Below are 16,754 nucleotides of genomic sequence, written 5' to 3'. Positions count from 1 at the left end.
CAATAGGGCCCGCAAGGCAACAAAACAGGATTAGGTTGAACAAAATCTACCGGTGTTAGAGGAGGAGAAATATTACATTCCTTACCTTTTGTAGAACTGCTCTTGGAGGAAGACCTCCTGACTCTATCGCGCTCCAATTTACGTCGATAGGTCTCATACATCTTCCATTTATCCTCTGACAAATCCTTGCATTCATTGCACCGATCATCAACCAAGCAAACATGCCCCCTGCATTCCATACAAACTGTGTGAGGATCAAATGAAGGTTTAAGAAGCCTCACCTTACATTCACTCCTCACACACACTCTGAAACTCCCTGTACTTGATCCCGACATCATGTACACAGAAAAGCCAATCCAAAATCAAAAACCAATCCACTATTACGCGTGCCAATCCAACAATCCAGAAGTCGATACCAAAAGTCAATCCAGATAATTTAAAGCGAGATAAATCAAAAATCCTAGACGGAGGTACTGCAAACAGTTGTTTCCAGCACCGGCGACAGAAAAAATATGAATAGAAAATGGGAATGGTTCCTGATATCCGCCTCCCAGCGGCGGGAATGGGTACTACCACCTGGCCGCCCACTACGTGTGCCGCGAGTTTTGAAATTCTGTCGGACGTCAGAAAACACAGCTATATATATATCTGACAGGTAAGTTTCATGAACAAAATTCTTTTTAAGCAATTATGTTTCTACGGTAGTTATGTTTTTCATGCATAAAAATGTCAAAAACAGTCCATAATTCACTTTGACCTATCCTTAATTATTCATACAAACATTTTTTACAAGTCTTTTCCACAATTTGTGGTTCACAGTGTCATACAAGTGATAAACAAAATTGCCAATAAACCCAAATACAATTTTTTTTTTCTTAGCATTATCCCTTCAGGATACGTATGTTATTTAGACTTAACACAGCTGAAAACTGTTAATAACTAAAACTTGATAATTCCTCAAACTTCGGCATTCAGCACACCCTTTAACAGACCACTCACACTTTATAAGATTAGTTCTCATGGGCATTCTGCTTTCATTTTCCAGCAAGGAGTTTCTACCTGAATAGCAGGGCAGAAGGACTTTTCTTGTTAAATGACTTATACCAACAAACCTAAACTTTTTTTTAGAAATTTATTGTTTTCGTATACAGTTATAAACCAATGTTTAACAAAAGCTGGAGGGCTAAGGAAGAGGTGACTCAACTAATACTTCTTCAGGAAAAAACAACCTTATAATCTGTGATAATCTAAATTTCAGTGCTCAATCCATTACACAAGGGCCTGCAAGGTAAATACTCTGTTACCAGTATAACTAAGATGAGACTGGAGGAAAATAGAAAACAAATGGGATACCTGCCTCCAAAGGCAAGTAGGCAGCCTTATGAAGTTTATGATAAATATTTACAAATATGATATTGTTAGTATACAATAAAGTTTTGTACATACTTACCTGGCAGATATATACTTAGCTTAGGTCTCTGATGTCACGACAGAAAATTCAAAACTCGCGGCACACGCTACAGGTAGGTCAGGTGATCTACCTTACCCGCCGCTGGGTGGCGGATGTAAGAACCAGTCCCCCTTTCTTGTCAGGTTATTTTCTTCCACCTGTCTCCTGAGGGGAGGCTGGGCGGGCCATCAATCGTATATATCTGCCAGGTAAGTATGTACAAAAATGATATTGTAATGATACAATTAAGTTTGTTCATACTTACCTGGCAGATATATATATAGCTGATAATTTCCGACACCGACAGAATTTAAAAACTTACGACACACGTAGTGGGAGTCAGGTGGTTAGTACCCATTCCCGCCGCTGGGAGGCGGGTATCAGGAATCATTCCCATTTTCTATTCATAATTTTTATTTCCACTGTCTCCTGAGGGGAGGTGGGCGGGTACTAATTATATATATCTGCCAGGTAAGTATGAACAAAACTTAATTGTATCATTACAATATCATTTTGTTCATGCAACTTACCTGTCAGATATATATAGCTGAATCCCACCTTTGGTGGTGGGAGAGACAGAATAGAGGATTTAGGAAACACATATGTGCAGATAATTGATATCTTGATTCCTTACCTGTTAGCATAGCTGGCTTCGTGATTACTGCCACGTAAGTCTGCTTGTGCTACTAGAGTTGCCAGCAAGGTAGAGACCTATGAAGCTGGTGCACTCCAGATGATCTGTCAACAGGGGCGAGACCACGACGTGACTAGACCATGGACCATACTAATGAGGGCAACGAGACAAAAATACCACCACCTGGCTTAGTTTACCAAAGGTATCCCACTTAACTAAGCTAATGGAAGGGAGACCCGCCCAGGCGGTCACCCCACAACCATAAACACAAATTAAAAACCCCCCTAATCCCTAAAGGATAGGATGAGTGTTTACCTCCTGCCCCCAAAACAGTGTCTGCAGCAATGTATGGTCCGAGGGAGAAGCAATTTTCGTATGTCACTTTCACCTCCCGCAGGTAGTGTGAAGCGAACACCGAATTGCGTCTCCAAAATGTGGCATTCAAATATCTTTTGTGAAAGGCTACCGAAGTAGCAATAGCTCTCACCTCGTGAGCTTTTACTTTCAGAAGCTTTAAAATCACTGTCACTACACTTATTATGCGCTTCTTGAATCGTATTCCTGATGAAGAACGCCAGTGCGTTTTTCGACATAGGAAGATCAGGTTTCCTCACTGAACACCACAAATTGTCCGATGAAACCTCTGCAAGCTTTAGTTCTCTGCAGATAGAACTTTAGAGCCCTGACAGGACACAGGAATCTCTCACGTTCGTTTCCAACTATATCTGACAACCCTTTGATTTCAAAGGACCTCGGCCACGGGTTGGAAGGATTCTCGTTCTTTGCTAAGAACATGGGACTTAAAGAACACACCGCACTACTTTCTGAAAAGCCAATCTGCTTGCTAATGGCCTGAATTTCGCTAACCCTCTTCGCCGTCGCCAGAGCGGTTAGGAAGATCGTTTTCTTCGTCAGATTCCTGATAGAAACTGACTGAAGCGGTTCGAAGTTACTCGACATCAAGTATTGAGTACCCACATCCAAGTTCCACGAGGGTACTTTAGGCTGGACTACCTTCCTAGTCTCGAACGATCTAATGAGATCATGAATGTCCTTATTATTAGACAAATCGAGTCCTCTGTGTCTAAAGACTACAGAAAGCACGCTCCTGTAGCCTTTAATAGTTGGAACAGCCAACTTCACTTCTTCTCTCAGATGAAGAAGGAAGTCAGCTATCTGGCTCACAGAGGTTGTGGTGGAGGAAATGCCCTTCTTCCTGCACCAGGATCTGAAGACAGCCCACTTCGATTGGTACATAGCGATCGAGGAGGGCCTCCTTGCGGTGGCAATCGCCTTCGCCACAGGTCTTGAAAAAACCCCTCGCTCTGGCCAACTTCTGATAGTCTGAACGCAGTCAGACTCAGAGCGGGGAGGTTTTTTGTGGTACCTCTCAAGAAGTGGGGCTGTCTGAGTAGATCTTTCCTTAACGGTAGAGTCCTCGGAAAGTCTACCAGGAAGGACATCACCTCTGTGAACCAGTCGGCTGCCGGCCAGAAGGGGGCGATGAGTGTCATCCTCGCTCCTTCCGATGCCGCAAACTTCCTCATCACTTCCCCGAGGATCTTGAGCGGGGGAAAAGCGTATATGTCTAGGCCCGACCAACTCCAAAGTAGGGCGTCTACTGCGACTGCTCCCGGGTCCAGAACTGGGGAGCAATAGAGTTGAAGTCTTCTCGTCCTGGACGTTGCGAAGACATCCACCTGTGGACAGCCCCACAGGTTCCACAGCGACTGGCAAACCTCTTGGTGAAGGGTCCACTCTGTCGGCAACAGCTGTCCCTCGCCGACTGAGAAGGTCCGCCCGAACATTCTGTACTCCCTGACACGAACCTTGTCAGGATCGTGACTTCTTGCGCTTTTGCCCACAAAAGGAGTTCCTTTGCGATGGCAAACAGAGAAGGCGAGTGAGTTCCCCCTTGATTTCTTAGGTATGCCAGCGCTGTGGTTGTGTCCGAATTTATTGATCTGAACTACTTTGCCGGATACTTCTTCCTGGAAAAACCTGAGAGCCAGATAAATGGCTGACAGCTCTTTCAGATTGATGTGCCAGGACACCTGTTCCCCTCTCCAGGTGCCCGACACTTCTTTCCCTCCTATGTTGCTCCCCAACCCGTGGACGACGCGTCGGAAAACAACACTAGGTCGGGGTTCCGAAGTTTGAGGGAGAGCCCTTCTGCAAGCTTCCGAGGATCTGACCCACCAACTTAGGTGATCCTTCACCTCTCTCGTTAAACACAAGATCGCCTCCAGATCTTGCTTGTTCTTCCAACTGTTGGCTAGGAAGAATTGAAGAGGTCTGAGGTGGAGCTTCCCAGAGAAACAAACTTCTCCAGTGAGGAAATGGTCCCCAGCAAAACTCATCCATTCCCTCACCGAGCATGTTTCCTTCCCCAGAAAGGTCGCCACTTTCTCCAAGCATTGAAGTTGTCGCCCCTGGGGGACGGAAAAGCCCGAAAAGCCACTGAGTCCATCTGAATCCCCAGATAGACTAAAGATTGAGACGGAGTCAAATGCGACTTTTCGAGGTTTACCAGAAGCCCCAGGGACTTTGCTAACGTCATGGTCGTGTGCAGGTCCTCCAGACACCGTTCCCGCGATGAAGCTCGAATAAGCCAGTCGTCTTAGGTAGAGAGAGATCCGTATATTCTCCAAATGAAGCAGCCTTGCCACGTTCTTCATGAGAATGGTGAAAACCATCGGCGCTGTGGTCAGACCGAAGCAAAGTGCCCTGAATTGGAATACCTTCCCCTTCAGGACAAATCGCAGGTATTTCCTTGATTGGGGATGGATGGGGACGTGAAAATACGCGTCTTGGAGGTCTAGTGAGACCATCCAATCCCCGGTCTCAAAGCTGACAGCACCGATTGAGTCGTCTCCATCTTGAATTTCTTCTTTATCACAAAGAGATTTAGGCTGCTGACATCGAGGACGGGTCGCCACCCCCCCGAATGTTTCGGGCACCAGGAACAGGCGGTTGTAAAACCCTGGCGATTCCAGGTCGAAGACCTGTTCCACCGCTTGCTTCTCGATCATTTGTTCCAGCAGATCGAAAAGCACTTTCTGCTTCTCTCCTCGATAAGAGGGAGACAAATCCTTTGGTGTTGAGGATAGCGGGGGTGACTTCAAGAACGGGATCCTGTACCCTTTCCTCACGACATCCAGCGACCAAGGGTCGGCATCTCTCTCTTCCAGGCTTTCGCGAATCGAAGAAGCCTGGCTCCTACCGGCGTCTGAAGGACTTCCGAATCACTTCCTACTCTTTGACGGAGCAGGGGTTTTTTCCTCTGGAAGAGCCTCTTCCTCGGGAGGCTGCTTTCGAGGAAGGTCCAGCACGAAAGGGCCTTCGATTTCTTGGCAAACGAAGCTCCAGAAGATGAAAGCAGCTGCTGGCCTTCTAGAAGACTGAGACCAGAGATCTTGCGTCGCCTTTTCCTGAAGGCTTGAAGCTATGTCCTTAACCATAGCCTGGGGGAAGAGATGGTCTGAGAAAGGAGCGAAAAGCAAGTCCGCCTTTTGCGTTGGAGAGACGGATTTGGCCGTGAAATACAAAAGAGCGCGCTCTCTTCTTGAGAATCCCTGAGCTAAAGTGCGTAGCCAACTCCTCAGAACCATCCCTGACGGCCTTTGTCCATACAAGAAAGAACGCTGGACAGCTCCCCCAGACTAATAGTATCAGAACTCCTTGACCTGGCATCTAAAACTACCTCCAAGACACCAGTCGAGAAAGTTGAAGACCTCTAGCGTCCTGAAGAGGCCTTTTAGGTGAAAGTCGAACTCGTTATGGGTCCAAGTGACTTTTGATGAAGACAGAAGGGCTCTTCTGGAGGCGTCTACGATGCTCCCGAAGTCACCTTGAGCAGAGGCTGGTAGTTAACGCCTATGTCTTCTCCTGTCTCATACCACATGCCTCCTTTACCGCAGAGTCTTGAAGGCGGTAAAGCTAAAGAGGACTTTCCTGACGCTTTCCTCTTCTCCATCCACTCATGGACTTTCCGGAACGCTTGCTTCGTGGAAAGCGACTTCTTCATTTTAATGAACCCCGATGTCTTCGTTGCCTTAAAAGAAGAAAATTGAGAAGGAGGAGTACGAGGGGCTTCCGGTTGAAAAGTTTCTCCGAACTCCGACTGTAGAAGACGCATCAAAACTTTATAGTCCGATGAGACAGTAGCTGGTTGCTGTTCTTCCTCTGCTTCTACTAAATCATCGCTAACTCCTTCCTCAGAAACTGGAGAAGTAGGAGGAAACTCTGAAGAAAACTGACGAACAGGAAGGGTTCCTTCATCCACCTGAACTTGCATTGTTGAGGAACTGGTGTCTACCAGCGCGCGCTTGGCGTCCGAATCCACACGTTTGGCGCCGACGGGTGCGCGCTCGACATCTACCAACCCACGCTTGGCGTCCCACTGGCGCGCACCGAGCGTCCACTAGTGCACGCTTGGCTTCCACTGGTGCGCGCGAGCGTCAGTCAGCGACGGCTGCCGCTCACTGGTGCACGTTTATCAACAACAGGTGCGCGTTTGGCGGCACCTGAAGCGCGCTCCACTTGCACAGAAGCGCGCTCAGCGTCCACCACTCGCTTGCGAACATACGAAGACTTGCGAGCGGGAGATATTTCATCCTGAGAGCGAGAAGCGAACTTCTCACCTCCTCTAGAGAGCTGCTGGGGAGCAGAACGAACTCTAGAGGGAGACTCGAACGAAGAGAGAGGCGAGCGAGGAGAAAGAGCGGGTCTTGACTTTTCACATGAAGCTTCTCATCCTTCCTACGACGCGGAAGAGACTCTCTAGCAGCAAGAGCGTCCTGAAGTTGCTGCTGCAGTGACTGAATCATCCTCTTTGTTTGGCAAAATCTTCCTGCTCCGGGGAGGGACTGATCCTGTGAGCAGGAGAGCGGCGAGGGGACGCCTCCTCCTCCTCCCAGGTACGGCCTCTTCCCGAGCTCTGGAGCGACTGTATCGCTCGCACGAGCTAACTGAATCCAAGTCCGAAGACTCTCTACGCCTTTTCTGCGGCGGAAAAGCAGCGAACGCACTGTCAGGCGAAGATCGCAAAAGCGGAGAACTAGGACGTGAAGCGTCAACATTACGCGCCGTCCTTTTCAGCGGACGTGAAGCACCTTGAGAACTCCACCCTTTACGTGGGGATGAAGCCTCCGATGACGAAAAAAACACTCCTTGAGGAGACGTGCACGCGCACGTTCCCTGGCAGTCTGGGGATTTTTCATCAGTCACTGCCGAAAGGCACGTCAGATCGGTGGGGGTTCCTTGTAACCCTCCTTCGGCTTTCGACATGCTCCCTCCCCAGGTCCTGGGAGTCAAGCAGAGGTCCAGGCCTAGAGGCGAAACGAGGCCGATCTGACGCACCCGTCCACTACACAAGGGGTATCACTGCACTTTTGCACGTCACTTTTGCTCTCAAGAGCCAACACTTTCGATTCTAGATTACGAATCGATTCCAATATTAAGGATAAAGTATTACTCTCTACAGACACTGCTTCAGGGCCCGGAGGCAAAAACTACAGGGTTAGGAGCATTAACAGAAGGAGGGTTAACAGGAGAAACATTAATTTCTTGCAACGCCTGAAATACTCCTGGAGGGAAGACCTCCTTAACCTATCCTTTTCAAGTTTCCTAAGATAGGTCTCATACGCCTTCCACTCAGAATCTGTTAGTCTTTCGCACTCCTTGCAACGGCTTTCATACACACATTCATGCTCCCTGCAACTCTTACATACCGTATGTGGGTCTACTGAAGCTTTCAGTAGCTACCTCTACAATCAGTTCTAGAGCAGAACCTAGCGCTAGCTGTACTAGACCCTGACATATTATTCCAAGAAAAGTCCAAACCAAAATCAAATCAATCCACTAATAACGTGTGCCTAGCCACCGATCCAATCAATTAATCCAAAAAAGAACCAAAAGGGATACTCAAGTAGCAAAAAGTTTCCAAATCCAGACGGAGGTGCTGTAAACAGATGTTCACAACACCGGCGCGACAGAAAAATTATGAATAGAAAATGGGAATGATTCCTGATACCCGCCTCCCAGCGGCGGGAATGGGTACTAACCACCTGACTCCCACTACGTGTGTCGTAAGTTTTAAATTCTGTCGGTGTCGGAAATTATCAGCTATATATATATCTGACAGGTAAGTTGCATGAACAACTTTATTGTATACAATCAATATCATTTTTGTACATGAACTTCCCTGCCAGATATACTTAGCTGATTGACACCCTTGGTGGAGGGAAAGAGACACATACTTACTTAGAAAGTGGGGACAAACACATGTTAAAGGATAAAAATATAAACCTCTGGTTCTTTACCTGATTTAGGCAGAAGACTTGATAGTTACTGTCTATTAGTCTGCGTTGCCTAAAGAGTCTCAGCGAGGGCGTGACCTATGGCTGAAGAACTCTTTGGGTCTACCAATGGGAACTGAGTCCACTTACTTGGCAGAATCCAAGCAGGATCTGGTCAATGGGGATCAACCCGCTTACATGCCAGAGCCTATCACTACCAATTGCAAGGAGCTCAAGCACAACGATCACCTAACCAAATACTAACAATAGTATACGAAAGAAGGAGTTGCCTCCTGCAAACCTCCTTCGTACAACCAAAAAACTCAAAATTAAACTAAACAGGGAAAAGGATTAAATTATTATTAAAGAAAGGAGTTTTACCAGTCCAATGAGTCAAACTTGAACTCTCACAGGGCTGGCCCGAAAAAGATCGGGATATTAAAAATCTTCAAAAAAAAAAAAAAAAAAAAAAAAAAAAAAAAAAAAAGGATTAAAAAGGATGTGTTTTCAGCTCCCTGCCCCAGCACTGAATGCCGATACGTAAGGGCCTAGCCCAAAACACTTTTCCATACGTAATCGATACGTCCTTTAGGTAGTGATTGGAGAAGACTGATTCACACCTCCAAAAAGTGGCCTTCATAAGGTTTTGTAATGACAAATTCTTCTTGAAAGCCAAAAGACGTCGCGATGGCCCGTACTTCGTGTGCCTTGACTTTCAGAAGGCTAAACTGTTGCTGATTGCAAGAAGTGTGTGCTTCTCTAATAAACATTCCTGATAAAGAATGAGAGAGGGCATTTTTAGATAAGGGCCTACTGGGGTCCCTTACAGAGCACAGAGATTGCTTTCATTAGCAGCAAGTCTTTTCTTCCTCTGAAGATAAAATTTCAGGCTTCTCACCGGGCAAAGAGATCTCTCTCTTCTGTCCCAACTAAGGAGGATAAGCTTTTGATTTCGAAGCTCCTGGGCCACGGTGAAGAAGGGTTTTCATTCTTGGCTAGGAAAGCCGGAAGAAAAGAGCAACCGCGGAGCCTCCTTGGAAACCTACCTCACCTTCTAGAGCTGCAGCTCGCTGACCCTCTTCGCTGACGCTAACGCACAGAGAAAAAGTCTTCATTGAAAGATCTCTGAACGAAGCTGTATGGGGAGGTTCGAACCTTGAGGACCTCAGGAAGAGCAGCACGACATCTAGATTCCAGCTAGGAACTAAGGAGGAGGTTCTTTTAACCGTTTCAAAACGATCTGATTAAATCATGGAGGTCCTTGTCTTCAGATATGTTTAATCCTCTATGACGAAAAACTGAGGAAAGCATGCTCCTGTATCCCTTGATGGTAGACAACTAACCCGCATTTTTCCCTCAGGAAGATAAGGAAATCTGCTATCTGAGTCACAGAGGTACTGGAGGAGGAAACTTTATGAGTCCTGCACCAACGTTGAAAAACATCCCCACTTCGACTGGTAGACTCTAGATGTGGAAGGTCTACATGCATTGGCAATAGCCCTTGCAGACTTTGCCGAAAAGCCCTTAGCTCTGACGAGACTCTTGATAGTCTGAATCCAGTCAGACTGAGAGCGGGGAGGTTTTTGTGAAACCTGTCGAAGTGGGGCTGTTTGAGCAGATCGACTCTTAGTGGTAGGGTATCTTGGGACATCCACCAGCCATTCCAGTACCTCTGTGAAACCAGTCGTTGGGCGGGCCAGAACGGAGCTATCAAAGTCATCCTTGCTCCCTCTGAAGCTGCGAACTTCCTTAACGTTTCCCCTAGAATCTTGAAAGGCGGGAACGCGTAAAGATCCAGATTCCTTCAATCCATCAGGAATGCATCTATTGCCACTGCTCTTGGGTTCTGCAATAGGGGAGCAGTATAGATCTATCCTCGCATTCCTGGAGGTCGCAAATAGATCGAGATGGGGCCTGCCCACGTCCTCCACAGCTCCTGGCATACGTCCGCGTGCAGAGTCCACTCTGAGGGAAGGACTTGATTCCCTTCTGCTTAGCAGATCCGCTCTGACATTCCTTTCTCCCGTACGAACCTGGTGATAAGCCGTATCTTCCTTTCCTCTGACCACAGGAGGAGCGATCTCGCTGTCTCGTACATTGAGAAAGAGTGAGTCCCCCCCTGTTTCCGAATGTAAGCCAGGGCTGTGGTGTGCCGAGTTGATCTGAACATATTTCCCTTTTACGAGGGGTTCGAAGGTCTTGAGAGCTAACCAAATCGCTGTTAGCTCCTTCTTGTTGATGTGCCAGGACACCTGATCCCCCATCCAGGTGCCTGACACTCTCTCGACCCGAGAGTAGCTCCCCAACCTATGTCCGAAGCGTCTGCATATAACACTAGGTTGGGGTTCCGAACCTGCAAGGAAAGGCCTTCTTGAACAATAGAGGGTCTAGCCACCAACGTAGATCTTCCTTTATCTCTTGCGAAATCTGAAACGCAAAGTCCAGACCTTGAGATTTTCGATCCCAGTTCCTCGTCAGGAAGAACTGTAGGGGTCTGAGGTGCAACCTTCCTAGAGAAACGAATTGCTCCAGCGAGGAGAGTGTCCCCAACAGACTCATCCACTTTCTCTAGAAAGATTGCTACCTTCTCCAAACCTCGGGTTATCTCTCTGGGACGGATACGCCCGAGAAAAACCTGAGAAAGCCATCAGAATCCCCAGATAGATACGCTCTTTGACTGGGGATTAGCTGTGACTTCGAAATTCACTAGCAAACCCAGAGAAGCTGCTAGATTCAACGTTCACTCTTAAGTCCTCCAGACATTTCTCCGTTTTTGGATTTGGCCCTGATAAGCCAAACGTCCAGTAGAGGGAAATCCTCACTCCCTCGAGATGAAAGCCACTGGGCAACGTTCTTCATCAGTCCCTGTGAATACTTGTGGGGCCGTGGAAAGGCGAAGCATAGGGCCCTGAACTGAAAACGTTCCCTCCCCACATGAATCTGAGAAATTTGCGAGAAGAAGGATGGATCGGCACATGGAAGTAAGCGTCCTGAAGGTCCAGCGACACCATCCAGTCCCCGGGACGAAGAGCTGCTAAGACTGATGACGTCGTCATAGCGAACTTCCTCTTCTTCACAAAGACATTCAGGGGCGCTCACGTCCGAACCGGCCTCCATCCTCCTGAGTTCTTGGGAACTAGGAACAGACGGTTGTAGAACCCCGCTGAAAGAGGGTCCTGAACCATCTCTATTGCCTCTTTCTCTAACATCAGCTCTACCGCTAGAGCGAGGGCTTGATTCATTAGTGGGTCTTTGTATTTGGCCACCAGTGCCCTTGGAGTGGTGGTCTCGAGATAAAGGGAATGAGGTATCCCCTCTTGATGATCGCGAGGGACCAGTTGTCCGCCCCCTTTCGTACCCAGACATCTGCAAAGTTCAGAAGTCTGGCACCCACAGTTGTCTGGAGGACACACGAACTACTTCTTGGCCCTAATAGACCGAGAGAAGGTCCTTCCTCTTCTAGGTGGTCTCGAACCTCTGGAGGAAGAAGAGCGAGACGAAGGTCCTCCTCGAAAGGGTTCTGCTACTTTGAGCCTCCTTCTTCGTCTTCTGTTGAAACGAAGGTTTCGGGATTCTAGCAGAGCGAGCCAGCATATCCTGCGTCGCTTTTGCTGATAACAAGCTGGAGATATCATTAATAATCTTCTTGGGGAAGAGTTGCGGGGAAAGTTGAATACAGCAAGGAAGCTCTCCGTGCGTGAGAAACCGCCTGGTAAGAAAAGAGCAGAAAACGGCCCTCTTCTTTGCACTACTGCACCAAAAAGTGAAGCAATTTCCCCGGAACCGTCTCTCACTGCCTTGTCCATACAAGACAGAACTGCGTGGAGGTCTTCAGGCGAAAGAGTGTCTTGCTCTTGAGTCCTCTTAGCCAAAACTCCAAGGGTCCAGTCAAGAAAGTTAAAAACTTCTAAGACTTGGAACATTCCTTCAGAAGGTGATCCAACTCGCTCATACCCCACATCGTCTTCGCAGAATTCAGCGCCTAGCGACGTGCGGAATCAACCAACAAAGAGAAGTCCGAGTCTGCAGAAGAGGGAAGAGTCAGACCCAAGGGCTCTCCTGACTCGTACCAGAACCCCCATCTTACCGTCAGCTTGGACGGGGGAAAAGAAAAAACTGTCTTGCCTTTCTCTTCTTTTGAAACCAACCAGTCGTCAAAGTTCTTCAGAGCCTTCTTCATAGACACTGTAGGCTTCATCTTACAACTGAAGACTTCTTAGCCGTATTGGTCGTTGAAAATAAGGACGGAGGAGACGGAGGAGCAACGGCCGAAAGAGTCTCCCCAAAATCTGCAAGAGGAGGTCTGTCAGTCTCTTATATGAAGAAAACCGAAGCATCCTTGGGCAAATCTTCCTCAGAATCCCCAATAAATTCTTCCGAAGAATGACGTCTAGAAGCTCTACTGCCCGGAGGAGAGCTAATCCTTGGAGAGCGCCTGTTCGGAGAGCGCCTACTGGGAGAAAATCCACTGGAAGAGCGCTTCCTCGGGGGGGCCTACCAGGAGAGCGCCTAGTAGGAGAGCGCCTACTTTGAGAGCGCCTCCCAGGAGAGAGCCTACTTGGGGAGCGCCTAGTTGGAGAGCACCTACCAGGAGAGCGCCTACTTTGAGAGCGCCTCCCAGGAGAGAGCCTACTTGGGGAGCGCCTACTAGGAGAGCGCCTACAAGTGGAGGCTCGTCTGTCGGAAACAAATTCTAACTCCACAGAAGAGCGTCTGGATAAGGGAGAGCGCCTATCAGGCTCTCTGCGCCTGCTAGGCTCTTGGCGCCTGCCATCCTTCAATACGCCTGCCAGGCTCTTGGTGCCTATCGGGCTCAAAACTGCCAGGCTCTTGACGCCTGCCACGGGGAGAGAAAACATCCACAGAGGATTCCCTGTCAGAAGCGCGGCGCTTACAAGGCCCTGAGCGCCTATCCAATCGGGAGTGATCCAACGGAGGAGAAAGCTTCGTTGCCGCCTACAAGGCTCTTGGCGCCTACTAGGCTCTTGGCGCCTACTAGGCTCTTGACGCCTACTAGGCTCCGAGCGTCTGTCAAAAGGAGAGTGGCCACCAGGCGAAGAACTCTTCCTTCGCTCCTGACGAAAACGAGGCTCTTGACGTCTGTCAAGCTCTTGACGCCTAACTGAAGAGGAGCGGTAAATCCTGAGGAGAGAGCCTGTCCGGCTCCTTACGCCTGACATGCTCACAACTCTTGCTGGGAAGAGAGAGAGCCTACTCGGAGAAAGATCCCGCCCGAGCTTCAGCCTGCACTTCTGACCTCCTACTAACAGGCTCAAAAGCTTCTCTAGCCAGAGGAGATTTAGCCGAAGGAACGTTCTTAGACTTCTTCACCGGAAGTGAGGCGTCTTCCGACGATGAGAAGTCCCGGCAATAGACTCCGCTAAAGCCGCAATCTGCGCCTGCAGACCCGCCAGGATACGCGCAGGAGGAGATCTCTTAAACTCCTCTACAGGGGACGAAGTCCGAGAGCGAACAGGAGAAGCGTAAACGGACGAAATCTTGGCTCTCTTGCGTTCCACTTCTGGTTCTTCCGCGAAGGATTTGGGGCTGGAAGGAAGGGCGCAAGGAGCCTTCCAGGGCCTCTTGAGAGGGCGAGACGACTCCGAGGCGCTCCATCTACGCTGAGGAAGAAGGTGACGAAGATGACGAGAAGCACTGGCGCAATAAATCCTTCTTGGTTCGATCCAAGGCAGCCTGGGAACGAACAACAGGAACTGCCGAGGGGACGCCTGACCGGTGGGGGTTCTCCCTAACCTTCCTGCGGCTTTCGTCTTTCCTCCTCCACTGGGTCTGGGAGTCTGGAAGAGGTCTAGGCCTGGAAGCGTAGTGAGGCGGTCAGACGCACCCTCCACTGCACTAGGGGCACTGCACTGATCACTTGGAACTATCATCACTCTTACCTTGTCGAGAGCGAGCGAGGCTCTCCTTACTCCTGATCGAGGCTCTCCCAGAAGCAACTTCCGAAAACGAATCTTCGGGTTCAAAGCTGGGCGCAGGGGCTGAAACCGGAGAAGGAACTACTTCTACTACAGGATTCTTAGCGTCAACTTCACTCACCCTCGATCTACTAGAGCTCCTTGAAGAAGCCTTGCGCACCCTATCCTTCTCTAACTTTCTCACATAAGAAGAAAGAGCCTTCCAACCATCCTCATCCAAATTCTCACACTCTTTGCAAGGGTTAATAAAAGAGCATTCATTCCCTCTACAAGACGTACATACAGAGTGAGGATCTAATGCAGCTTTAGGAAGCCTAACTTTACATTCCTTCACTGAACAAACCCTAAATAAACTAGGTTTCTTAACTTCAGAATCATCCATGATATATATATTGTAAGAGAAATCCAAAAGAAAAATCCAAAAAACAGTCCAAAAAGCGTATGCCAAGCCAACAAACAAAGGGTACTTCACCAAAATCCAAATCGTCGGCAACGAGAACGAATTTAACTATCGTAAGGACTGAACAACAGGTGTTGTCCAGCCGGCGACAGAAAATAATCTGACAAGAAAGGGGGACTGGTTCTTACATCCGCCACCCAGCGGCAGGTAAGGTAGATCACCTGACCTACCTGTAGCGTGTGCCGCGAGTTTTGAATTTTCTGTCGTGACGTCAGAGACCTAAGCTAGGTATATATCTGGCAGGGAAGTTCATGTACAAAAACAGTATACAATGAATTTGGTATTGGCAAAAATGAGAGAGAAATTTCTTATAAACTTTACTAAAACTGCTACCTATATAGTACATTATGTACAATTAATTAAAGTATCATACCGGAAGATACAATAAAGTTATAAACTGCTGATTGCAAAAGGAAAGCTCTTCAAATTTACTTCTAAATTTATTTTATACTAAATTTTCTTTACCTCAAAAAAATACTTTTAATCACTCACTCAAGACATTATGATGAGGTTACTATAGGAAACCATACATATTTAGAAAACTCGGGTATAAAGAAAGCACATGCACTCTACTATTTAATTAAATTATTCACCTTCAACAAGAGGTATTGTACAGAAAAAAATAGTAAAGTACCTGCAATGTCATTCAGTGCAGCTGACATTGCACAGTGAATACCAAATTAAAGACAAGGAAAATAGATCAGAGGGCTAAAATATGATGAAACCACCATGCTCTGGCACAGACAAAAATACTAAACGAGACATGGTGGATGGCAATGTGACTGCATGGGGGCAGCCACACTTCGTCTTGCTACAGATAGTTCACAGCCACAGTAAGTCCTAGACTGGGGTCTACATGCCTAGATGGGTGAATTGAACATTCATAAAACAGTTTGGTGATAATGAATAACCTTTTTTTTTTTTTCCTTATTAACCAAAGTTCATCCGTAATGAACAACTCAATTTACAAGACCAAAGAACTGAAGCTTCCAAGAATAACTTTCAAGTAATCGCAAGCTGATGACAACAGTTTTCAGAACTGGATATGATTATACTGAACTAATTTTCTAATTCAGCTAGGATAATCTGTTATTGAAATTCTGTAAATGTCTCGGTGATATATAAATTTTGTTCTGAACTCTGAAAAGGAAAGGAAATTCTTTGTCATAGGTCCTAAATACAAAAAGTATTTCATTACCCATAAATATAATTACGTAATGTATCTGGTTGCTCAGTACAATTTAGCATGAAATGCTATATCTGTTGTTGTTTTTTTACTGAACCAAGATTGTTTATGATAGAGTAAAGTTGCTGAAATAAGTACACATATACATACATGGGCCATGAGTTCCAGTATGCCAGCAGGACACATAAGCAGCTGAATTTTATTTATCCTCGGAATTTTGAATTTTGCATTCCTCAAGGCATGCAGTAACCTTTATGTCTTTAGCAAAAGGAGACTAGTTTCTATCATTGTCTCCAATTAAATGTGCTGTTCAAATGTGTTGTCAAAGTTCTGGAAGGAATAGAGGGTAATATGTATTTGCATTATGACAAAATCATTCAAGATGGTGGTTAGCAACTGCTATACATAATCATGTCCTTAATTTTCTTTGATATCACTCAAAACAAGGGGATTCTAAATTAGTGTTATTCTTATTAAATAAAATACCTGAGAGAGAGAGAGAGAGAGAGAGAGAGAGAGAGAGAGAGAGAGAGAGAGAGAGAGAGAGAGAGAGAGAGTGTTCAGTCAGCAGTAGGTAAAATGACTATTCTGACGGCACATTCCTCTGTTGCTTATCGGTACTAACCTAAACCCTGCTTTGACATCCCACACCTTTACTAGGGTGAGAATAATTTCACAAAACACTACCTTGTTAATAATGATTTATGGCCTTTGGTAAGTGGAGAGACACTTGACAGTTAGCCTAGCCTAACCTACCCAATCTAAGAGCATAGAGGTTGGAGGACGAGT

At 47.0% G+C, this 16,754-nt stretch overlaps 1 protein-coding gene across 4 annotated transcripts in view; it reads right to left on the bottom strand.

The window, feature by feature from the left end:
• The window catches only part of LOC135195838 (probable pyruvate dehydrogenase E1 component subunit alpha, mitochondrial), a 71,180-nt gene that overhangs the window by 49,243 nt on the left and 5,183 nt on the right, over positions 1-16,754 (bottom strand). Inside the window, exon 2 of one of the 4 annotated variants that reach the window (XM_064222354.1) lies at positions 16,116-16,295. The exons of the other annotated variants lie outside the window; for them this stretch is intronic. Within the exon in view, the coding sequence (XP_064078424.1) occupies positions 16,116-16,151 (36 nt within the window). The 5' untranslated portion in view covers positions 16,152-16,295. The remainder of the gene's footprint in view (positions 1-16,115; positions 16,296-16,754) is intronic. 4 annotated transcript variants of the gene reach the window in all.

The sequence above is a fragment of the Macrobrachium nipponense genome, chromosome 16, assembly GCF_015104395.2.
Source record: "Macrobrachium nipponense isolate FS-2020 chromosome 16, ASM1510439v2, whole genome shotgun sequence".
NCBI lineage: Eukaryota > Metazoa > Arthropoda > Malacostraca > Decapoda > Palaemonidae > Macrobrachium > Macrobrachium nipponense.
The sequence above is the reverse complement of the archived record's forward strand: the minus strand, read 5'-3'. Positions and strand labels throughout refer to the sequence as shown.